We start from the raw sequence: 25,739 nt of genomic DNA on the forward strand, positions 1-25,739 counted from the left end.
TATATATATATATATATATATATATATATATATATATATATATATATGGCACCAGGTTAGATATTACTATTTGGTCAAGATGAATGGTTCTTTTTCCCCTTTACCTTCCAGTTGGTTAATGTAGTATTATAATGTGAACAAAGCATATTTGCTGTTTTCAATGATTAAGATGAAAGGTTTGGTAATCAGCATAAATAGCTGGGAATGGAGTGTCTTTATTTGTTTATTTTTTGAAGGTTTTATTTATTTATTTGACAGAGAGAGACATAGCGAGAGAGGGAACACAAGCAGGGGGAGTGGGAGAGGGAGAAGTAGGCTTTCCGCCGAGCAGGGAGCCCGATGCGGGGCTTGATCCCAGGACCCTGGGACCATGACCTGAGCTGAAGGCAGACGCTTAATGACTGAGCCACCCAGGGGCCCGGAATGGAGTGTCTTTTAGTAAAATTGATTTAGATAATCTTTTTAAACCTTGTGAAATGACCAGTCTAATGACTTAACTTTAAGTAAGTTTAAAAAAAAAAATTGTAGAATGCTTAGCATGGAACAAGAGAGGTTTGACATTTTAAGGATTGCATTATATACATTTATTAAAAAGTGAAAATACACCTCTTTATATTTGATTATATAAGGTAAGTATAGTTTGAAATTTCATTTAAAGAGGTTTTGTTATTATACTCAAGTAATCAAATTGTAAGGTAGAGGTTGTCAATCTTAACCTCTATTGACATTCTGAACCAAATAATTCTTTTTTGTGGGGAGCTGTCTTGGTCTTTTCATTGTAGGATGTTTTGCATCATTTCTGATGTATTTCCCTAGAAGCCAGTAGCACCTGTCTCCATCCCTAGTTGTGACAACCCAAAATATCTCTAGACATTGTCAGATATTTCCTGGGGGTCAAAATCACTCTTGGTTGAGAAGACATTGCTTTGAAATGATATTTATGAAGAAGAGCCACTTGTGACAACGTGACTAGTGGCAGAGGCACAAAACTTTAGTTCTAGAATCTTTTTACTCATATAGGTAATATTTAACGGATGAATAGGTAAGTAGGTTCTGGGATCATTGTACAGGTTTAGGAATAAGTCAGTTTTATTTTTGCAAATATGTATATATGTAAACCTTAAAGAAGAGGTGAAATCTTAAAGAAGAGGTGAAAAATTTTTATCTTTAAGTACAAGTGAAAAGTACTTATTTACTGCTGGGAATTATCTTTCACACCTTTTACGAGTATGGACTTAAAATATTGTCTGTTGTAGATTGAGAATTTTAACTATTTTATTTTAGCTACTACTCCATGGTTTGAGTCTTATAGAGAGACCTTTCTTCAGTCGATGCCAGCATCAGATCATGAATTTCTGAACCACTATTTAGCCTGTATCCTTTGACCTTTGCGTTTTCTTAAAATGAAATGTTTTGGAAGTTATCAATCTCAGAAATAGTTCTATGAAGGCAAAATTATTGAGAGGATATGGAGAATGGAGAAATTATTTTTTATTGATGATGCTTCAAGATTTTGTCATTGTTGTTTTGTTAAATGGCACTCTAGATACAAGACTGGTTGCAAGAAGTTAATTTTTTAGTACAAAGTAAGAATACTTTTCTCCAGCTCAAATATTACACATTTAATAAGTTTCTAAGCCATTTTACAAAGAGGAAAGGTAAACTGTCAGTGTTAACTGCTTTTGCTGATTGCCTCAAAATTAATTGCTTATGCAGAAACTCATATTTAAAGATAGTTTTCCATTTTTTTAGTAACCTGTTTTATAGCTGTTAACCTCTTCTGACCATTATGGCTTTTTAGTTTTCTTAATGAAGTTGCAGAGAGAAGTTAAGAGGTAGGATAGATAGGAAATTGCAGTGAGATGGATTGGGGGAGGAACAGGATTCAGCAGAGTTGTTGAGGATGTTGATGTATAATTTTGATACTGTTTATTTTTATGTTCATGGATTCCCTTATATATGTAAATGACCTAAAAAATTGTTAACAAAAAACTAAGATTTAAAACCTTGAATTATTTGGAAATGTTGGAGGAATTATTTTGTGTTTGCAGTGAAAATCTATGAAATCAGACTTTTTTTAGCTTGAAAAATAAAGTTTTATTTTAATAGGATAAATATCCTATTAAGGATAAGTGATAATTACCTTAATTAAGTGATAATTACCTTAATATGGTTTATAAGGTATGTTGGTAGCATCATCTAGTGAAGCTGAACCTGTGGAACAGTTTTCAAAGTTATCACAAGAACAGCATCGAATTCAGCACAACAGTGACTATTCCTACCCCAAGTGGTTTATACCAAATACCCTTAAATATTATGTACTTTTACATGATGTAAGTGCAGGAGATGAACAGAGGTAAGCTTTATTTTTTTAATTTAAAACTTTCCCTGTTAAATGACTAAACATTAGTTTGGACATGGCTTGTTTAAATTTTAGATGTATTTTTTATCTAAGAAAGTAAAAGCTTATTAATAAAACATTTAACTATATCTTTTATTCCAGAGTTATATTTGACAACAGAGTCATTTTATGTTAGATTTCATGTGCATATCCAAACTTCCCTTTCACTATATATCTCTGTTACTACAATGTTTGTACAAAAGTGCCTGCCATTTTACACCTATAGGTCTTATCTGTTATTTCTTACTTTAAATTATTTCCAATGTTTTTCTTTTCTCCTTCCCAGATTTTCTCTTACTTTTCACTTCTTGACTGTTTTTTAAAGACACTCTTTTTTCACTCTTCACCCTCTTGTCACTTTATATTTTTAGCCGTGATATTTTCACAGTCTCAGAAACATCGAGACATTTCTTTCTTAATGTGCCCTTTAATAGTCATTATTAGTGAGTTGCCATAGTCCTTTTATCTTTGGAACAAATGATTAACTTATCTTTAAAAATAAGTCTTGAAAAATAAGAAAACATAAAATGCAGTTTTATTTTTATGGTTTTGGAGTTTATTTTGACTTTTGATTCAAGATGTGGATCAAATTAATTTTTTGTTTCAAACTGTCACTGTGATTTCTCAATGCCATTTAGGAAATGCAGTCAAATAATTGTTTCTTGCCATTGTTCTGAGCACATAATTATTTATCTTTTAAATAAATATTCCTTTCTTTTTATTTTTTGTATTTTATTTTTATTTTTTAAAGATTTTATTTATTTATTTATTTTTAAAGATTTTATTTATTTGACAGAGAGAGACACAGTGAAAGAGGGAACACAAGCAGGGGGAGTGGGAGAGGGAGAAGCAGGCTTCCCGCGGAGCAGGGAGCCCGATGCAGGGCTCGATCCTAGGACCCTGGGATCATGATCTGAGCCGAAGGCAGACGCTTAACGACTGAGCCACCCAGGCGCCCCTAAAGATTTTATTTTTAAGTAATCTCTACATCCAGTGTGGGGCTTGAACTTACAACCCTGAGATCAAGAGTCCCATGCTCTGGGGCACCTGGGTGGCTCAGTCGGTTAAGCATCTGCCTTACACTCAGGTCATGATCCCAGGGTCCTGGGATTGAGCCCCGCATCAGGCTCCCTGCTCAGTGAGGAGCCTGCTTCTCCCTCCTCGCTCTGCTGCTCCCTCTGCTTGTGCTCTCTCTCTGTCAAATAAATAAATAAAATCTTAAAAAAAAAAAAAAAAGTTGCCTGCTCTACTGAACCAGCCAGGCACCCCATAAATTTTCCTATATAACGAAAAAATTTTTCTGAGGAATAATTATTAGTTGGGATTTTTTTGAAATCATAAATAGTCTGTAGCCTGTGGATAAGGTATACCGTATAAATAGAAATAATTTGAACTGGTTATTAAAATTAATTTCTATCAGTTGAATATGGTATATATCTTTCATACTGGATATTTGTAACTGGGATATTTAAGTAATTCAGGTATTAGATCAGTTGTTAGTATGTTTAGCAGTATCATTGGTAAAGTGAGCAGTTTATTGTACTTAAGTGTATATACATATATACACATACTTGTATCTGTTTATACAAATTTATAACTTTTATTTATCCAGTTTTTTTTTTTTAACATTTTATTTATTTATTTGATAGAGAGAGACACAGTGAGAGAGGGAACATAAGCGGGGGGAATGGGAGAGGGAGAAGCAGGCTTCCTGCTGAGCAGGGAGCCCGATGCGGGGCTCGATCCCAGGACCCTGGGATCATGACCTGAGCTGAAGGCAGATGCCCAACGACTGAGCCACCCAGGCGCCCCTATTTATCCAGTCTTAATTTTATAGTGTATAAATATGAATTAATAGTTTGTCACGCCTGCTGTTTGTGTGGTACTATTTTTTACATTTGAATACGATATAAGATTTCTGGGTTTGGGTTTTTTTTTTTTTTTTTGCACTAGGTGGCTAATTAACTAAAAAGATACTGTTTAAATTAGGTTAGCTCTATGTACTAAAATGTCATTTTCATCAGAATATGATGTTTGGTTCTTAGGCTGTCTTATCACTTGAATTATCTTTTTACCTACCAACTAGCGTAGTTTAGTTAGTTAAAGTATGGAAATAAAAATGCTTTTTGTTGCATCTGAGATGTAACTCATGGATCTGGCTATTATAAATTTTGCAAGAAAAAAGGGTGGATTTTATGCAATAAAACCTTGGCTGCTTTTCAGTTTTCTCTCTTTTTCTTCCTTTGAACTGTGTCCCTTTGAAGACAAGGGAAGGGTAAACTGTGGCAGTGAAAGATGTTTTTGAAGTTTTGGGGTACTGTACTTTTCTGTTTAGCCCTTACTTTTTTTTTTATGAATGTTTGTTATTTAAGATGGAATTTCCAAAAGTTTACTTCCCAAAGCCTGGTTGTCATAGTTGAAAGAGTTCCTGATCTATAAGTTTGTAGCCATTCTTTGGAAATTCACAGCGGACATTATTTGCAAATGGAAGGCTTGGACGTGGTCTCCTGGCTTTGTTTACTGTGGTTCTCCAACTAGTTTGACCACCAGTACCCTCTCTTTGAATAATGTAGGAGTATCTTGCAAAATTTTATTCCATGAAGCACATTTTGGTAACTCTGTTTTTTTTTTTTTTTTTTTTTTAAAGATTTTATTTATTTGAGAGAGAGAGAGAATGAGAGAGAGCACAAGAGCAGGGAGGGTCAGAGGGAGAAGCAGACTCCCTATGAGGGACTCGATCCCAGGACTCCAGGATCATGACTTGAGCCAAAGGCAGTTGCTTAACCAATGAGCCACCCAGGCGCCCTTGGTAGCTCTGTTTTAAGGTGATATCCAAGCTAGCTAAATTTCAGTTAGGATCATGATCTTTGTTTTAATTTTTTTACTACTTTATCTCTGATTTTCTGTTCTGCCTTTTTTGGGTATTATTTTACATTATTTTACTATCTATTATTGCTTCAGGTATGCTCTCCATTTACTACAAACTTTTTTTCCATTTTTTATTTTAGAGCTGAATCAATTTATGAAGAAATGAAACAGAAATATGGAACTCAGGGTTGCTATTTACTTAAAATTAATTCTCGAACATCTAATCGAGCATCAGATGAACAGATACCAGATCCTTGGAGTCAGTATCTCCAGAAAAATAGTATTCAAAACCAGGTATATGTAAAAAACAACAATGAAGCAAACCACAAAAGCTGTATTTCAGTTTTATGACATAATGATATCACTGTAGAATTTTTTTTTATGTCTTCATCTAACTAGTAGAATTGTTAATATTTATTTTGTGGAATCTGGCTAGTTCTGATCCATCAGCATGTGAGCTCTTAATTCAATGGTTTAACACTGTTTTAACTAATACGTAATCCCTTATGCGTACTCCTTTCAGGTATATAACATCAGTGTTACTTGATCTTTTCTTAAAAGATGAAAAGTAAATTACCTAAGAATTGAATTAGATTGGCTAGACATGTAGCGAATAGAATTTTTTACTTGTACATTTAATTCCTTATGAATGCTTACAGTCAATTCTTTATTATCCACATGCTCTGGGGTTGCCTTCCTTCATTTTCAACATGCTGTTCTTATGGCCACCTTTTGGAGCTCATACTTTTTAGGTGGGTGGGCTTTTTTCCCTAACTTTCCTTTGATTTCCTTTCCTTCTGAATTTTCAGGAAGTGTTGTTTCTTCCTAATTTGCTCCTTTCTTAATCTAGAATTCTAGACTAATGTTAATTGTTGTCTATGGGTTGAAGTGGGTAGGTATAAGTTTTCATGGTCTGTCAAACTTTTTAGATAGAATTGTATGCCACTTGGTAGTAGTCAGGTGCCAATTTCCCATGCTTAGTTCAGATAATCAAGAGTTGACTGTTTTCTGTATAGAAGGGGGATTTCGTAAGTAAATGGAAAATGTATTTGTATTTTGTACATTTAAACTACATGTGTACTTTGTGATATTTTTTAAAATATCAATTATAGTTTATGTAATTTTGGATGTCCTAATATAAATATTGTTTAATAATCTGTTTATTTGCCTTATTTTTCTATTTTACATATGGAATTTTTGATCCAGATATAGTGCTATGCTGATATTTACTTTAAGATAATGCTGGGGGAAAGTGAGGAAAAAAAGAACCAGTTGAATAGGAAGGAGTTTTATTTTAAAATATGGTCTTTCCAGGCCACACTCAGAATAGGAACAATATTGAAAAAAGGAATTTAGAGTCCAGTCATCCTAAGGAAGGGAAGCATAAGTCAGATTGTCCAATTTGAGAACTTTTAACAGAAGACAGAAGTATCAGAAATTCTACAGCTAGAAGCCTGGGATTGGAGGATAGTTTTAAAGCTTATCAAATCTAACCCCCTAATCTAATACTTTTAATTTCCTTTACCTAATGAATAACCTCATCTAGTACTCACTCTCTTAAGTGACCTGTTCCATGTCTGAACAGCTGGAGGATCAACCAAAAATCATCTCCCTTTGCTTGTACTCATTGGTCCTTTGGGACCAGTTTTTCATTTAGTCAACTTTCAAAATATAGTTCCCATGTCCTCTTTTATATTTTTTCTAGGCTAACTATACCTAGTTTTTTCAACTCTTTCTTGAATGGTGGTTTCAGACTGTTTCTTGTCCTAATCACTTTTATCCTGTTAAGTTCCAGCTTATATATTTCTCTGAAAGCAAGACACTCAGAATAGTACCTCAGATTTACTACTCTCACAGAGTAGTCTGGGTATTTATTTATTTATTTATTTATTTATTTTTCGTCAGCTGGGTATTTTTATTTTAAGTTTTTTTGTTGACTGAGAAACCAGCGCCTTTGTACAAATATCGCTTTGGATATTTTAACACACTATGATGTATTCAGAATTACTCCAGCCTATTAACACTGTATCCATGACCCAGGAGATTCCATACCATCCCTCTTATTTTCCCCTTCCTGACTAGTAGTCCATCTCTCTTCGCATTTATTTACTTCAGACACTTGTACAGGTATTAGTTTGGGCATGTACTTACCATATGTAAACGGGAAAACTGAAATAGAGATCATTTGAAGTCAGAAGAATTAGGGTAGTAGATTGAATGTGAAAAGGAAGTTAGGAATATAGGAGGTGTGGATTGGAATGATAAGATAGATGGAAGAAGTTAAGAATTTGGAGGACTGGAAAGAGTGTCTTGCTAAAACAAATAAATGAGGCTTACAGTTAGCAGAAGTTGTTGATGGATTTGGTGGTATCTTAAACATGATTAATTAACTATAACTGCTAATACTTTTTTATTTTATTTTGATAGGAATCATATGAAGATGGCCCTTGTACTGTAACTTCAAATAAGAGTTCTGATAGTAACTTGCTTTCATTGGATGGATTAGATAACGAAGTCAAAGGTCTTGATATACTTTCTCTAAGTTTCTCTTTTGATTGGAAATACGCACTGTTCTCAAAGCATGCTAATCCTTACAGATAAAAGATGAGGGAAATTTTCATAATAAAAAAAATGAGCAAATTAGCTTTTCCTTTGAAGAATTTTTTGGATCATTTGAGTTTGACTTTTTTTGACATTTAAAAATTTGTAAGAGGGCGCCTGGGTGGCTCAGTTGGTTAAGCGACTGCCTTCGGCTCAGGTCATGATCCTGGAGTCCTGGGATCGAGTCCCGCATCAGGCTCCCTGCTCAGCAGGGAGTCCGCTTCTCCTTCTGACCCTCCCCCCTCTCATGCTTTCTCTCTATCTCATTCTTTCTCTCAAATAAATAAATAAAATCTTAAAAAAAAATAAAAAAATAAATAAAAATTTGTAAGAGTAATATAACATATTTCTTTTATTTTTTAATTTATTTTTATTTTTTATTTTTTTAAAGATTTTATTTATTTATTTGACAGAGACATAGCGAGAGAGGGAACACGAGCAGGGGGAGTGGGAGAGGGAGAAGCAGGCTTCCTGCTGAGCAGGGAGCCTGATGCGGGGCTCGATCCCAGGACCCTGGGATCATGACCTGAGCCGAAGGCAGACGCTTAACGACTGAGCCACCCAGGCGCCCCTCATATTTCTTTTAAATAATTTGTAGAAAGCAAGGGGGAAGATACTGTGTGCAGCATTAATTATTCCCAAAGTTGACATGATTTTGAGAGCTTTATTTCTGTATTTTAAATACAGTTTTGATAGTGACAGCTCTAAAATTTGTTAAAAATTTTTATTAGCTGTGTTATTTTAAAATGACTCTATTATTTTAACACTGTATTTTTCTTTTATTTACATGAATCTTTAAATTTCTATTATGTGTAACAACTATTAACCCAAGTTCTATAATTTTAGGAGGGAAAATGTTAATGTTATTGTATCTTAGACTTATATACAGAAAGATAAAGTGTTCCAACATTGTTCTTTTTTTTCTTTAGCAGTATGGTAGTAATATCACAATTTTCTGTTGCATTCTGAGAGTAAAAGAAAGATCTGTTTTTCAGTAGATGGCTTACCAAATAACTTTAGAGCTCACCCACTTCAGTTGGACTCATCCAGTGACCCTTCTAACAGCATTGATGGCCCAGATCATGTAAAATCTGCTTCATCATTACATGAAACAAAGAAAGCAAATACTGGAATTATTCATGGTGCATGTTTAACTCTTACTGATCATGATAGAATTCGACAGTTTATACAAGAGTTCACGTTTCGGGGCCTTTTGCCCCATATAGAGAAAACAATTCGGCAATTAAATGATCAGGTAAGCTTTAATTGTTCAGATTAGTATTTTTAAAATTTCAGCGAAGAGTTAACTTGGGAATATAGTAGTGTAAGGTATTTACTAGGATTTATTGGTGTCACTGTTAGTGATGAAATTTTGTTTCATCCTGGAAGGTACCTATTCATTTACATTAGGGATTTTGCTAGCATGTTGAACAATTTTCTTTAAATTGATGTTGTTAAAATGAATATTTGCTCACTTTTAAAGCTTTTTAGTTATTTAGAATTCTTTTGTATGTAAAAGTAAACTTAAATTCTCATATTTGTAATAATCTTTTTTGGTAGCTAATATCAAGAAAAGGTTTAAGTCGATCTCTATTTTCTGCAACTAAAAAATGGTTTAGTGGCAGTAAAGTTCCAGAAAAAAGCATTAACGAGCTGAAAAATACATCTGGATTGCTGTGAGTAAAATATTGTTTTTGTTTTTTCTGTGTTTAACTCTGCCTGGTGTTTGACTCTGTGATGTCCGGCAAAAAATGATTATGTTTTTAGATTTTTAGTTTCATATTGGTTAAAACTGAAGTAGATAAGAACATTATAGTAAAAAGTTTTTTTAAACCATTAGGTAGATATCTAAAAATAAATAAGAACTGGGAAGGTCCCTTACTTTGGGTTTCTTTCCCTATTTGTAAAAAGATGGGGTTAGATTAATCCATTAATAACTCATCTAAATTAAAATATGGTCTAGTGATTCGGAGTCATGGCATACATTTAGACAGTTTTCATTAATATAAAATCTTATTTTAAGGGAAAATAAAATTCATTTTGGGTTTTTATGTTTTTCTTGGTTATATATAAAGTTAGTCACCAAAATTAACCATTTGCTTCATAATTTGACTATGGAGAAAATGCTTGCCTGCTGTTGAGAAGTTCTCAGTATAGGGCTATAAATTATATAAATATAATTGTTTCCAAATATCTCTGAGAAATGACAGTCTCTCGTTGGAGATAGAATTCTTTTTTTTTTTTCTTTTTTTCTTTAAAGATTTTATTTATTTATTTGAGACAGAGAGAATGAGAGACAGAGAGCATGAGAGGGAGGAGGGTCAGAGGGAGAAGCAGACTCCCTGCCGAGCAGGGAGCCCGATGCGGGACTCGATCCCGGGACTCCAGGATCATGACCTGAGCCGAAGGCAGTCGCTTAACCAACTGAGCCACCCAGGCGCCCCTTTATTTTTTATTGTTATGTTAATCCCCATACATTACATCATTAGTTTTAGATGTAGTGTTCCATGATTCATTGTTTGTGCATAACACCCAGTGCTCCATGCAGAACGTGCCCTCCTCAATACCCATCACCGGGCTAACCCATCCTCCCACCCCCCCTCCCCTCTAGAACCCTCAGTTTGTTTTTCAGAGTCCATCGTCTCTCATGGTTCATCTACCCCTCCGATTTCCCCCCCTTCATTCTTCCCCTCCTGCTACCTTCCTCTTCTTTTTTTTTTCTTAACATATATTGCATTATTTGTTTCAGAGGTACAGATCTGAGATTCGATAGTCTTGCACAATTCACAGTGCTTACCAGAGCACATACCCTCCCCAGTGTCTATCACCCAGTCACCCCATCCCTCCCACCCCACCCCCCACTCCAGCAACCCTCTGTTTCCTGTGATTAAGAATTCCTCATATCAGTGAGGTCATATGATACATGTCTTTCTCTGTTTGACTTATTTCGCTCAACATAATACCCTCCAGTTCCATCCACGTCGTTGCAAATGGCAAGATCTCATTCCCTTTGATGGCTGCATAATATTCCATTGTATATATATACCCCATCTTCTTTAGGAGATAGAATTCTTATAAGACCAGATTCGTTTTCCTAATGTTTTAGACAGTTGAACAGCTTGTTAGACATTTTATAATATTTAATGGTTTAGGGGTCATAAATTACAAATTATTTTTTAAATTTATTTTATATTTACAGGTATCCACCAGAAGCACCAGAGCTTCAAATCCGAAAAATGGCTGACTTATGCTTTTTGGTGCAGCATTATGATTTGGCTTATAGCTGCTATCATACTGCAAAGAAAGATTTTCTTAATGATCAAGCAATGCTTTATGCAGCTGGTGCCTTGGTTGGTATTCTATAATACTATAATTTCTTACTTCTGTTATCATAAATGATTTAGAAATTTCTGTTTATGAAATGGCAAGCAAAATACCTAGGGATGAAGTTGTACTCAAAGAGGATATAATGCTTTATAGGTTTTGAATTAGTTTATGCTGAATGATGGATTTTCCTCAAACTAGTATATTTAAGTATATCATATATGAGAGTTGATGTCTTAGTTTTGGCTAGTACATTCTAATTTTTGTGTATGCAAAATTTAATTTGAATTTCAGTTATTATATTGAGTGTAACTTTTTTTTTTAGCAGATGCTTTTAGACCTATTGAAAAATCTTTTAAAATTGCTTAAATGCTTTTTTTTTTTTTGACGTATGACTATATATATCAGTTAAGAACATGTACTTTGGTGTGAGACAGACTGTCATCTGAGGCAAATATTGAACATCCCTAAGCCTCAATTTTTTTGCCTGTTAAATGTGAATCCTAATGGCATAAGGTTAGATAAGGTATAAGGCCTGTGCTGTGTCTAGCACACTGCTCTGTATATAAAGAACTGTAAGCATCAACTATGTTAGTTTTTATAATTGATATGTAAACCTTGGTGTGGCAGTATTTTTTTTTTTTTTAGAGAGCGAAAATGGGTGGGGGGGGGGGGTAGAGTGGGGGGGAGGGTAGAGGGAAGAGGGGGAAAGAGAATCTTAAGCAGGTTCCATGCCCAGCAGGGAGCCCGATGTGGGGCACCATCTCATGACCCTGAGATCATGACCTGAGCCGATATTCAAGAGTTAGATGCTTAACCGACTGAGTCACCCAGGTGCCCCCAGAAAGAATTTTCTATACTTGTTTGCCTTATAACATATTTTTTAAAAGTTGTCATACATAAATGCATAATCTGCTTTCTGTGTGTAGAAAAGAGTAAAATTAACACTGTTCCTTTCTACATAATCACTTTAAAAATATATAAGCTTGTAAACAAAAGTGTGAAGAACAAAAATGTATAAGAATAAATATTTCATTGGAAATTATCATGTAGACACTCGTTTAATAATTGCCATTTATTTTGCATTTGTTTTAATATTATGTATGTATAAAACTAAAATAGGTAACTTAATGTAAAGCTAAAATAGCAAAATTATATTTTTCTTTTTATTTCTGTAATATTTTTAATGAAACACGTCTGCTAACTTTTGAAAACCTTGTTCAGGAACTGAAATCTTTATGAGTTGAAGTGCTTAAAAACTTATATGATTTGTCCTTGGCTAGACATTCTGTAATCTCATCTAAAATAATGACTGTATGAATATGAAATCATAAATACTTAATGTTATTTCATAAATACTTTACAACATAGGTATGAATTTATAACATGTACATTATATAACTGCTAATTGAATATTTGTATATAGGTAGAATTTTATAAAGGTAGGGCAAAAGATTTCTGTGGTTTTATGGTATGTAAACTTTTTCATTTTTATCTACAATCTGTTAAATACCATATTTAAATCATTTAGGTAGAGGTATTAGTAGCAACTATATGAGAGAAAATAGTTTCGCCCTGGAAAATAAAGTCATATCTCCTATAACATAATATATGAATACCTGAAAATTCTTGTAGTCTATAAAAACTGCCCTAAAAATAACAGGCTTTGGAGAAAAATAAGGTTGGGACAGTTCTTAAAACCTGTATATGTATCTTTGAAACCAGACTACAAACAAAAACATAAAATGTGTTTGTTCCTTGCGAGGTGATCTATGTAATGTAGTCAGGCTACTCCAGCATGGCTAGAAGTTACCTCAAGGAATAAAAAACATACACAAAACCAACATGTAAATACTAGCTGGAAGTAGAGGTGGAGGAGAGTAGCCTAACCAGTTGGACATGCCATAAAGTAGAACATGGAGGGAAGTGCAGCTGCCTTGAGCCAAGAACTGTGCAAGTACACTGGGCGTGTACTTCTCTGGAGAGAGGATCTGTGTGCACCGAAGTGTAGGTGGTCATTTTCTGTTTTCTTAAAATACAGATGAAAAGAGCTCCTGCCTGTGCAACAGCTGAGGTCAGGGCTTATTCCTTTCCTGCCAAAGGTTATAATTTTATATTTGCTATTTTTGATCCCCTTGTCTAAGAAAAATTGTTTATAAATGAACACAAATTTTATTTGTACTGCTACCACTTTCCTATTTACCATTCACGTATTAGCTAATTGATAAGGTCAGAATGTATCATAGTAGAACAGACCATACTGCCTGCCTTTTTAGCTAAAAATTGAAGATATTTAGTTATGGTAACTTTAAGTTAAATATCATAGCAAAACTAGTAATAGGAACTTTTTTTTTTTAAGATTTTATTTATTTATTTGACAGAGAGAGACAGCGAGAGAGGGAACACAAGCAGGGGGAGTGGGAGAGGGAGAAGCAGGCTTCCCGCAGAGCAGGGAGCCTGATGCGGGGCTCGATCCCAGGACCCCGGGATCACAACCTGAGCCGAAGGCAGACGCTTAACGACTGAGCCACCCAGGCGCCCCTAGGACCTTTTTTTTTAAAGAGGGGGAGCGTGCATGCATGTGCAAGTGAGGGGGGGAAGAGGAGAGGGAGACGGAGAGAGAGCATCTTAAATAGACTCCACGCTGAGCACAGAACTTGATCTCACAACCCTGAGATCATGACCTGAGCCAAAATCAAGAGTTAGACACTTAACCGACTGAACCACCCAGGTGCCCCAGTAATAGGAATTCTTAAGGAAATATTGGGTTTTTGTTTTTTTTTTGTAGTTTAATCTGTCATAACTACCTTAACTAACTGAAGGCTAAGTAGATCACTCCTTGATGAAAATCTTTGTAAAAAGTATTAATCCACATCAAAGACTATGAGACATGATTTAATGGATTATTGAACATCACATGGTAACTTCAGGTGATCATTTTGAATGTTCTCACTAGATCTGTAGAAATTATGTCAGTTTTGTTTGATGTATATTGATTTAATATTTCTTGCAGAATTAAGTTAGAACATAACTTAGAATTTGGGGGCATATTTTTTTCTTCTACGATTTTTTCTTAGTACCCTTTCATGAATGTATTGATATATAATATATATAATTTGTATATAGTAAATATGTGTTTCTGTACAACATAGCATTCTACCATATATTCAATACGTATTTGCTTTTTTGTATAATAGAAGCATATGTATATTCATTATGTATATTAGTTAAATTATAAAGTAGGTAAAACATGCTTCAGAGCTGTACTATATTTTGTCACATGGATATAATATATTTTCATTCAGCTTATTCATTAAATTTTGGAACAAATACTACTGGACACCAAGGGTAGAAATGCATTCTGAAACAGATACAGTTTATATTATCATGGAACCTATAGTCTGTCGGGTTAAAGGTTTTAATCATTCTCCCAATTTTTAGATAATTATTTGGTTTTTTCTATTTAAAAAAATGTTGTAGAGAAATACATTTATTCATTCTAAAAGTGGATTGGCGTTAACAGTTTTCCCCCCCCCAATTTCTGAAAGTTTCATTTATTTCTAGTTAAATTTTTATTGAAACTTAGTCTATAAGAGGACATAGTAGTGTAACGAAGGCCAAAACCCCGTAATTTAGTCTTCATTTCTAAATTCCTTAGCACCATTGTGTATTATTTGCGTTATTAACTAAAAGCATAGACGTCAACAACAGAATGGCTTTTAAAAGTGAAATAAAAAGTCCTAGAAAATTGACAGTAATATAGATCTAAGAAATGGTCTTTTGTGCCTTTTGTATGGTATAGGATATAGAGTGTGTAAGTAGCTAAAATATATATGGTGCAAGTTGTGAGCTCTGCTATCATGCTAGTAATTAGAAAGAGATGTACTTTACCTTCTCTCTCTCTGTATGGTCCTATCATCAGTCTGTTTACTCATTGAGGGATAAGGAAGAATAGGGAGGAGGTGGTAGCAGAATCTTAAACTAGGTACACCTTGTAGTTGTATATACCATAACTCAATGTGTTTATCAGGTCTTCTTGAAAAATCTTATTTAAATACTGAATGACAGACTTTGGTATTTGACTAGAGAATTTAAAAACTAAAAGCATATAAATATATTTTTCAAGTCTGCATTAATCCATGAAATTTATACATGTGCATACATAAAAAGCTCCAACAAACTTCAGTCCAATTTGTAGGCTTCCAAATGCTTAATAGTAAATATTTCTCCTTTTGAAGTAGTATAAATAATATCTTTTTCTTTAGGAAATGGCAGCAGTGTCCGCTTTTCTTCAACCAGGAGCACCTAGGCCATACCCTGCGCATTACATGGATACAGCAATCCAGACATATAGGGATATCTGCAAGTAGGTGACTAAATGTTTATGTTCTATCCATTTAGAGGTAAATTTAACACTAATATTGTTATTAGGTATAAATGATTCTTTGTTTTTCATGCTTTAAATTTAAACAAGCTCCCGAATCAAGTTAATATACTCAGACAAGATGAGGTGATTTTTTAAAACTAGTGTTTTATTACATCCTTTCTCTTCCTATTTTGTTTGGATTTGTGGTTAGGAATTTGTTATATGTAATGTTGAGATTACATGTTACAGTGAGGGTGGTTTTATTGTGGGGACATTTCTAACCTAAACTACTCTTAAGCCAGGGGTTAGCCATTCTGAACTTTTCTTGTTAAATAGGCAGAACACAAAGAGTTAAATAATAGTCCAGGGAAGAAAATGAGAAGTGTTTTGTACACATAATGAGCTCTGTCAGAACTCCATAGGAGTTAGAACTTGCCACCTGTGAGGAGACTGAACTGATCCAGAAAGTGGTCAGAGAGGTTTCATAGGATTTTTGAGGAATGGATCTGAAAGAAAGGTGGTTGGGATTTGACAGCCATGAAGACATTTCAGGAATTGTGATTGGCAGAAATATTGTTTTGGATGCGTCATCACTGGTGAAAGGGAATAGAGTCCTGGCTAGGTTAGAGGATGTATATGAAAAGGTGTTTTGAAAGGTATTGGTGTGGGGAGCCTTCATTCTCATTTATCATTGTTATTGTTAAGCTGTAGTTAAAATTTATGTAGTTGCAAATGGAGAGTTCTTGAATATTTCTGTAAAATAACATAATAAGTTATTTTTCAGAAAGATTGATCTGACTGTTCTATGTAGAATGAATGGGTTGGAAGACAGATATAGAGGTAATTCCGTCTCTTATAATATTATTTAAGGAGTAGTGATAGTAGTAAAGCAGTGCGTTTACAACACAGCACTAATAATCATTAACATTTTTTTGTGTGCCCGGCATTTGCCACTATGCCAAAATAATTTACACACTCATTGAATCTTCATAACAAATCTGTGAAATACAGATGAGGAGAATGAAACTTAAAGAGTTTAACTTGCCTTAGGGCCACAGCTAATAAGTGGTGGAGCCAGTTTTGGATCCCACCTCTTAAACTTTACAATCTATTCTAGAATGTATTTAGAGATTCTGGCAGCAGATATAGCCCTCTGTGAGAACACATAGTTATTGTGATGTAACAAGGTATTACTGTAGTGCTAATTATATTTTTCTTGTCTTTTTTTTCTTTAGGAATATGGTATTGGCTGAGAGATGTGTATTGCTTAGTGCTGAAATCTTAAAAAGCCAAAGCAAATATTCAGAGGCTGCAGCTCTTCTAATACGGTTGACTAGTGAGGTACTGAAAATGTGTAGTATTTATTTACTTCAGTAACGTTTCATAAATTTTAAAAAATGTTTCTTTTTTTTGAGAGGGTATGCAAAACATGAAAGTAGAGGGAAATTTCTTTTTGGGAGTTTACAATATGGCTACTTATTTGTTGAATTAATTTTAAATGTATTTTAAAAATATTTTATGAATTTATTTTATTTCTATATTTTAAGTCTACATTATTAACTACCAACATGTACATCTTTTATGAATTAGATTTTGACTTATGCATAGCAATATTGATTTATTTAGGATCTTTTTTTGTTTTTTAATTTTTTACTTTGAGTATAGTTGACATACAATGTTACATTAGTTTCAAACGTACAACATAGTGATTCAACTTCTCTATACTTTAGGTTCTGCTCACTACAGGTGTAGTTACTATCTGTCACATACAACAGTATTATAGCATCATTGAGTATATTCCTTATGCTGCCTTTTATTCCTGTGACTTATTCATTCCATAACTGGAAACCTGTATCTCCCACTCCCCTTCACTTGTTTTGTCCATTTCCTTATTCCCTTCCCTCTGGCAACCTTCAGTTTGTTCTCTGTATTTATAGGTCTGATTCTGCTTTTTTTTAATTAATTTGTTTTTAAGTTTCCATATATGAATGAAGTAATATGGTCTTTGTCTTTCTCAGTCTGACTTGTTTCACTTAGTATAATACCCTCTAGGACCATCTATATGTTGTTGCAAATGGCAAGAGTTCATTCTTTTTCACGGCTGTGGATGTTATATTGTATATATATAACCACATCTTTCTTATCCATTTGTCTATCCGTGGACACTTGGGTTGCTTCCATATTTTGGCTATTGTAAATAATGCTGCAACAAACATAAGGGTCCATATAGTTCTTTGAATCAGTGGTTTCATTTTCTTTGGGTAAAAACCCACTAGTGGAGTTATTGGATCATATGATATTTCTATTTTTAGTTTTTTAGAGGAACTTCCATACTGTTTTCCACAGTGGCCATAACAATTTGCATTCCCAGCAGGGCATGAGGGTTCCTTTCTCTCCACATCCTCGCCAATATTTGTTATTTCTTTTCTTTTTTATTTTAGCCATTCTGACAGGTGTAAGGTGATATCTCATTGTGGTTTTGATTTGCATTTCCCTGATGATGAGTAATGTTGAGCGTCTTTTCATGAGTTTGTTGGCCATCTGTATGTCTTCTTTGGAAAAATGTCTATTCAGGTCCTCTTCCCACTTTTTTTTTAAAGATTTTATTTATTTATTTGAAACAGAGAGAATGAAAGACAGAGAGCATGAGAGGGAGGAGGGTCAGAGGGAGAAGCAGACTCCCCGCTGAGCAGGGAGCCCGATGCGGGACTCGATCCCGGGACTCCAGGATCATGACCTGAGCCGAAGGCAGTCGCTTAACCAACTGAGCCACCCAGGCGCCCCTCTTCCCACTTTTTAATGGGATTGTTTATGTTTTGGTGTTGAGTTGTTAAGTTCTTTATATATTTTGGATATTAATCCCTTATTGGGTATATCATTTGCAAGTATCTTCTCCCAATCATTAGGTTGCCTTTTTTGTTTTGATGGTTTCTTTTCACTATGCAAAAGCTTTTTATTTTGATGTAGTCCCAATAGTTTATTTTTGCTTTTGTTTCCTTTGCCTTAGGAGACATATCTAGAAAAATGTTGCTACGGTCAATGTCAGAGAAATTACTGCATTATCTTCTAGGATTTTTATGACATCAGGTCTCACATTTAGGTCTTAATCTATCTTGAGCTTATTTTTGTGTATGGTGTAAGAAAGTGATCCAGTTTCATTCTTTTCCATATAGTTGTCCAGTTTTCCCATCACCATTTATTGAAGAGACTTTCCCCTGTTGTATATTCTTGCCTCCTTTGTCATAGATGGATTGATCATATAAGGATGAATTTATTTTTGGACTGTCTACTCTGTTTCATTGGTCAAAGTGACTCATTTTTATGCCAGTACCAGGCTGTTTTGATTTTTAGAGCTTTGTAGTGTGTCTTATAATCTGGAATTCTGATATCTCTAGCTTTGTTCTTTTTTCTCAAGGTTGCTTTGGGGTCTTTTGTGGTTCCATACAAATTTTAGTATTATTTGTCCTATTTCTGTGAAAAATGCAGTTGGTATTTTGGTGGGGATTGTATTGAATCTGTAGATTGCTTTGGAAGTATGGTAATTTTAATAATAGTAATTCTTCCAGTACATGATCATGGAATATCTTTCCATTTATTTGTGTCATCTTCAATTTCTTTTTTTTAATCTTTTTTTATTATTATGTTAATCACCATACATCATTAGTTTTTGATGTAGTGTTCCATGATTCATTGTTTGCGTATAACACCCAGTACTCCATGCAGAATGTGCCTTCTTTAATACCCATCACCAGGCTAACCCCATCCCCCACCCCCTTCCCCTCTAGAACCCTCAGTTTGTTTCTCAGAGCCCATAGTCTCTCATGGTTGGTCTCCCTCTCCGATTTCCCCCCCTTCATTCTTCCCCTCCTGCTATCTTCTTCTTTTTCTTCTTTTTTTAACATATAATGTATTATTTGTTTCAGACGTACAGGTCTGTGATTCAACAGTCTTACACAGTTCACAGAGCTCACCATAGCACCCAATGTCTATCACCCAGCCTCCCACCCCCCACCACTCCAGCAACCCTCAGTTTGTTTCCTGAGATTAAGAATTCCTCATATCGGTGAGGTCATATGATACATGTCTTTCTCTGATTGACTTATTTCGCTCAGCATAATACCCTCCAGCTCCATCCACGTCGTTGCAAATGGCAAGATTTCATTCCTTTTGATGGCTGCATAATATTCCATTGTATATATATGTATATGTGTATATATATACACCACATCTTCTTTATCCATTCATCTGTCGATGGACATCTTGGCTCTTTCCACAGTTTGGCTATTGTGGACATTGCTGCTATAAACATCAGGGTGCACGTACCCCTTCGGATCACTACATTTGTATCTTTGGGGTAAATACCCAGTAGTGCAATTGCTGGGTCTTATGGTAGCTCTATTTTCAACTTTTTGAGGAACCTCCATACTGTTTTCCAGAGTGGCTGCACCAGCTTGCATTCCCACCAACAGTGTAGGAGGGTTCCCCTTTCTCTGCATCCTCTCCAACATCTGTCGTTTCCTGACTTGTTAATTTTAGCCATTCTGACTGGTGTGAGGTAGTATCTCATTGAGGTTTTGATTTGGATTTCCCTGATGCTGAGCAGTGTTGAGCACTTTTTCATGTGTGTGTTGGTCATTTGGATATCTTCTTTGGAAAAATGTCTGTTCGTGTCTTCTGCCCATTTCTTGATTGGATCATTTGTTCTTTGGGTGTTGAGTTTAAGAAGTTCTTTATAGATTTTGGATACTAGCCCTTTATCTGATATGTCATTTGCAAATATCTTCTTCCATTCTGTCAGTTGTCTTTTGGTTTTGTTGACCGTTTCTTTTGCTGTGCAAAAGCTTTTTATCTCGATGAAGTCCCAATAGTTCATTTTTGCCCTTGCTTCCCTTGCCTTTGGCGATGTTTCTAGGAAGAAGTTGCTGTGGCTGAGGTCAAAGAGGTTGCTGCCTGTGTTCTCCTTTAGGATTTTGATGGACTCTGTCTCACATTTAGGTCTTTCAACCATTTGGAGTCTATTTTTGTGTGTGGCGTAAGGAAATGGTCCAGTTTCATTCTTCTGCATGTGGCTGTCCAATTTTCCCAACACATTTGTTGAAGAGACTCTCTTTTTTCCATTGGACATTCTTTCCTGCTTTGTCGAAGACCATAGAGTTGAGGGTCCATTTCTGGGCTCTCTAGATTCTGTTCCATTGATCTATGTGTCTGTTTTTGTGCCAGTACCATACTGTATTGATGATGACAGCTTTGTAATAGAGCTGGAAGTCCGGAATTGTGATGCCGACAGCTTTGCTTTCCTTTTTCAACATTCCTCTGGCTATTCGGGGTCTTTTCTGGTTCCATACAAATTTTAGGATTATTTGTTCCATCTTTTTGAAAAAAGTGGATGGTATTTTGATAGGGATTGCATTGAATGTGTAGATTGCTGTAGGTAGCATTGACATCTTCACAATATTTGTTCTTCCAATCCATGAGCATGGAACGTTTTTCCATTTCTTTGTGTCTTCCTCAATTTCTTTCATGAGTATTTTATAGTTTTCTGAGTACAGATTCTTTGCCTCTTTAGTTAGATTTATTCCTACGTATCTTATGGTTTTGGGTGCAATTGTAAATGGGATCGACTCCTTAATTTCTCTTTCTTCTGTCTTGTTGTTGGTGTATAGGAATGCCACTGATTTCTGTGCATTGATTTTATATCCTGCCACTTTACTGAATTCCTGTATGAGTTCTAGCAGTTTTGGGGTGGAGTCTTTTGGGTTTTCCACGTAAAGTATCATATCATCTGCAAAGAGTGAGAGTTTGACTTCTTCCTTGCCGATTTGGATGCCTTTTATTTCTTTTTGTTGTCTGATTGCTGTGGCTAGGATCATCTTCAATTTCTTTTATCAGCGTTTTATAGTTTTCAGAGTACAGCTCTGTCACCTCCTTGGTTAAGTTTATTCCTAGGTATTTTATTCTTTTTGGTGCAGTTGTAAATGGAATTACTTTCTTATGCATAACAATATTTAAAGCAACATGCATGTGCATCATTCTAATATAAAATTGATACTTAAAATGAGTAATTACTGAGGAATTTTTAATCTTAGTTTCACTAGTATGAACTTGTAAAAACATTGTCTTAAGCATTCAAAATAATCTATATTATGAATATTTCAAAAGAGGAGAAAGCAGTCCATTTATATAGTTGCTATTGAAAGTTTAAAGCAGGTATTATTTTTATTATTTTGCATATATTACCTTTCTACCCCATCTCCAAACTGGCCAACAGTATTTGCATATTTGCCTTAATCTCAAAGAATAAACATTTAATGTCAGCATGCCAGGCATCTGCTGCAGGTGGCTTAAGGTCAGATGTTTCTGACCATATAAGTTCAAAGGTCTGTAGTTAAGGGGAAGGGTTGTATCCTAGGGCTCAATTTCAAAGCTACTTTTACAGCATCTGACTTACCCTCTTCCTACTTTGAATCTGATTGGTAATAAAAGCATCTAATAGATAAAATTTGATAGGTAATACATTAATATTAAACAAGGGTAAAAGAGTGTGTTTTTTAAAGATTTATTTATTTTAGCGAGAGAGCACGGGGGAGGGGCAGAGAGAGTGAGGGAGGGAGAGAATCTCAAGCAGAGTCTCCACTGAGCATGGAGCCTGACATGGGGCCTGATCTCACAACCCTAAGATCATGACCTGAGCTGAAATAAAAAGTCAGACCCTTAACTGACTGAGCCACCCAGGTGCCCCAAAGACTGTGTGTAGTTGGAAAGTTCCAGAAGAGCCACCGGCGCTGCCACCTCCTCTTCCTCCTCCTCCTCCTCCTTTTTAAAATTTAAATTCAAGTTAACATATAATGTAGTGTTGGTTTCAGGAGTAGAATTTAGAGATTCATTACTTACATACAACACCCAGTGCTCATCCCAACAAGTGCCCTCCTTAATGCCCATCACCCATTTAGCCCATCCCCCCACCCACCGCCCCTCCAGCAACCCTCAGTTTGTTGTGTAGTTGAGTCTCTTATGGTTTGCCTCCCTCTCTGTTTTTATCTTATTTTTTCTTCCCTTCCCCTGTGTTCATATGTTTTGTTTCTTAAGTTTCACATATGAGTGCAATCATATATTTGTCTTTCTCTGACTGACTTACTTCGTTTAGCATAACACACTCTAGTTTCATCCATGTTTTTGCAAATGGCAAGATTTCATTCTTTTTGATGGCTGAGTAATATTCCATTGTGTGTGTGTGTGTATGTGTGTGTACACACAGCAGATATTATTAAGTTGCATTGACTCCAGGCTTGTAAAGAATGGTAATGATTTTTTTTTTATAAGTATGGCTAAAGACAGATTTTTTAGATGAATGCTCAAGAACAAAAGAACAAAATCAAACACTTCCTTTGTTTGCCTTTTAAATGTTACTACACCCATGGTTTTAATCCTTGGATCACTATACTTTTTACTGTACACATTTTTTGGGTGATCAGTTCTTAGTGATGATTTTCACTCTTAAATCTGACTGACTTCTCTTTGAGCTTTAGATTTGTAACGCCAGCTGCCTTTTAGACTTACCTACTTGGGTGCTTCCAAAGCAACTTAACAACATATCTATACTAAAATCATAAACTTGCTTACCTTATTGCTCATGATTTAAAATTACGTTATAACCAACTAGTTCCTCATCTACTCAAGGCAGAAACTGAGATGTGCCTATAGTCTCCTATCCTATCAGTAATCCATTTTTTTAATTTCTTTTTTTTTTTTTTTAAGATTTTATTTATTTATTTGACAGAGAGAGACACAGCGAGAGAGGGAACACAAGCAGGGGGAGTGAGAGAGGGAGAAGCAGGCTTCCCACAGAGCAGGGAGCCCGATGCGGGGCTCGATCCCAGGACACTGGGATCATGACCCGAGCCGAAGGCAGACACTTAATGACTGAGCCGCCCAGGCGCCCCTTTTTTTAAATTTCTTAAACATAATTTACTTCCCTCCCCCCCTCTTTAAATTCCTCTTCCTGCTGTCCTGGTTCATGTCCGTAATGTCCTTCTGGACTGTGGCCCTTTTCCTCTTTGTTCCCTTGTCTACTAGTCCTTGTATCAGTCATGTCCTTCAGATAGTCATCTGCAATACCCCAGGTTATCCTAAGTGTCTCTATCCTCCCCTCTCATATAATGCTGTAAGACCTGACTTGTCATATTATATTAGAAATTATATTTAAGTTCTTGAGGGTAGGGAATTGTGTTGTCTTCTACATATTTATCTTCTGTGCCTGACTCTAGCCTTGGCACCTGGTATATAATTTACATATGTTTGTTGAACTGAACATTAATTATTCTAAAAAGGTTTCTGTAAGATATAACTAATTAGGTTAAGGGATGATATTAACAATGTCGAATAATTGATATTGCATGGACACTGGCCAATATGAACAGTTGCTAGACATAAACTGTTTAGTAGAACTGAATATAGATTCTTGAGTGTGTTGATGTTTTGTATTGTCATAAATAATCTTAACTTGGGTTTGAATATGTTGCTGTTTTTCAGTCTAGGTGAATGTAAAGGGAATTTTATGGTTTTAGGAGCTTGAATAAAAATTATTTGGACCAAATTCTTCTGTCTGCATTACAACCTTGTTATTTTCTGTCATTATTCTTTCTTCTTTTCCAAGTTTGTTTTCACCTTTTCAAACCTGGATGATTTGTTTTGTCATCAAATTTGAAGAAACTTATCATAGTCATTGTTTTGGGGTGAGAGGTGGGATGAGTGGTGGTACCTTTCCCCAGAAATTGTCATTCCCAGTGGTTTTTTTTGTGCTATACCTTTCAGATATTTCTTTGAAAGCAAAGACTACTAGGCATAGTGTGCATAAAGTTATGTTAAATTTTAAGTACTAATTGTATTTATTGTGTGCATTCTGTTAATTAAAAAGGCTTGTAATACGTGAAAAGTGCACTTGTCTTGAGGATAGGGAACAACAGAGTTATATACTCTTCACATTAGTGAATTAGGTTTCCTAGATTTTTGCTAGCACTGTTTTGGAAAAGACAGCTGTGAGGCCTGGGTGGAAAGAGTTGTACTTTGGCTTTATTTTTTGGACTGCAAATTTATGGGCAAGTGGATTTTATTCTTGTTATGGATTCTCAGGATGACAGAGCAAAGCCAGGTAATGATAAAACATGCCACAGTTACCACCACATAGGACGGTATGTCTGAATTTGGTGCTTAAGATGTGATGCTTTTTCCCTATTGTGTCTGTGTTTCTGTGTTGAATATTTATTCTGGTCTTAATAGCCCCTTTGTCTGTTACTGCATTTAAACACAGTAAGTCAGGGTTTTTACCATCAGGGATAGTAGTAACAGTTTTTACCAGTTTCTCCACCTTGGGAGAAACTGTTCCCGTGGTAAACTGATCAGCTCATAGCACCTTTCCTACTAACCTGTTACACAAGGAAAAAATCTGAAAGCCGTACTTGAGATTTGATTTATTTAAGTCTGTGCAACCAGTGCCCACATCCATTGTGTTTTTATGGAAGCGTTTATTGAATCCTCTACCTCAGATGATCCCCCCCACAATATTTATCCTCATATTTTAAGTTAATGTTGCAGTTTTTAAAATTGTCTCTTGGGTTATGGGCAAAGTTCATAGGCTGGAATTCCTGTTGAAATAGTATCACAGATTTTTTTTTCTTAGTTCCTTGTAGAGCATATGTAATACTTGTCATATTGTAGGTATGAACCACCACTAAGATAAAACTTTATTCTTCAACTCATTAAAAGCCTCTGCTTTCTAGATAAAACTATCACCTTGTGAAATTCTTTCATTTTTCTTCCATCAACACTGAGGGCAGTTGTCATTTTTTTTCAGGACTATTTTTTGGTTTAAAGTAATCTATTTTCTACTTTAGGTGTCACTTTAAGAGACAGGGACTACAGAAGAACAAAGTTGCAGTGAGTCATGGGAGTAGGGCATTCAGTTCAGCAGATCAGTTCTTTCTCAGACAACTGCCATACTGGATGCAAGAGTGAAAAATACATGCCATGGACCTCCTGGTCTCTCCTAAATTGGTCAGCCCTTGAGTATTAAATTTGACAATGCTGAGGGTTTACTGTGCTGGTCTCAATTGGATTGTACATTAGAATCATTTACACATCCTCAAAGTTATCTAGGGCATGTTCCTTATCTTAATTTGAATG

General features: G+C 35.2%; 1 protein-coding gene across 2 annotated transcripts in view; it reads left to right on the forward strand.

The window, feature by feature from the left end:
- The window catches only part of TRAPPC8 (trafficking protein particle complex subunit 8), an 82,322-nt gene that overhangs the window by 12,195 nt on the left and 44,388 nt on the right, over window positions 1-25,739 (forward strand). The window contains exons 3-11 of one of the 2 annotated variants that reach the window (XM_044920855.1): window positions 1,285-1,374; window positions 2,182-2,356; window positions 5,410-5,563; window positions 7,697-7,790; window positions 8,866-9,125; window positions 9,431-9,546; window positions 11,070-11,220; window positions 15,460-15,560; window positions 16,796-16,901. In XM_044920855.1, the coding sequence (XP_044776790.1) occupies window positions 1,285-1,374; window positions 2,182-2,356; window positions 5,410-5,563; window positions 7,697-7,790; window positions 8,866-9,125; window positions 9,431-9,546; window positions 11,070-11,220; window positions 15,460-15,560; window positions 16,796-16,901 (1,247 nt within the window). The remainder of the gene's footprint in view (window positions 1-1,284; window positions 1,375-2,181; window positions 2,357-5,409; window positions 5,564-7,696; window positions 7,791-8,865; window positions 9,126-9,430; window positions 9,547-11,069; window positions 11,221-15,459; window positions 15,561-16,795; window positions 16,902-25,739) is intronic. The other variant, XM_021686086.1, reaches the window with a different exon arrangement.

This window comes from Neomonachus schauinslandi, chromosome 14 (genome assembly GCF_002201575.2).
Source record: "Neomonachus schauinslandi chromosome 14, ASM220157v2, whole genome shotgun sequence".
In the NCBI taxonomy this organism is placed as follows: Eukaryota; Metazoa; Chordata; class Mammalia; order Carnivora; family Phocidae; genus Neomonachus; species Neomonachus schauinslandi.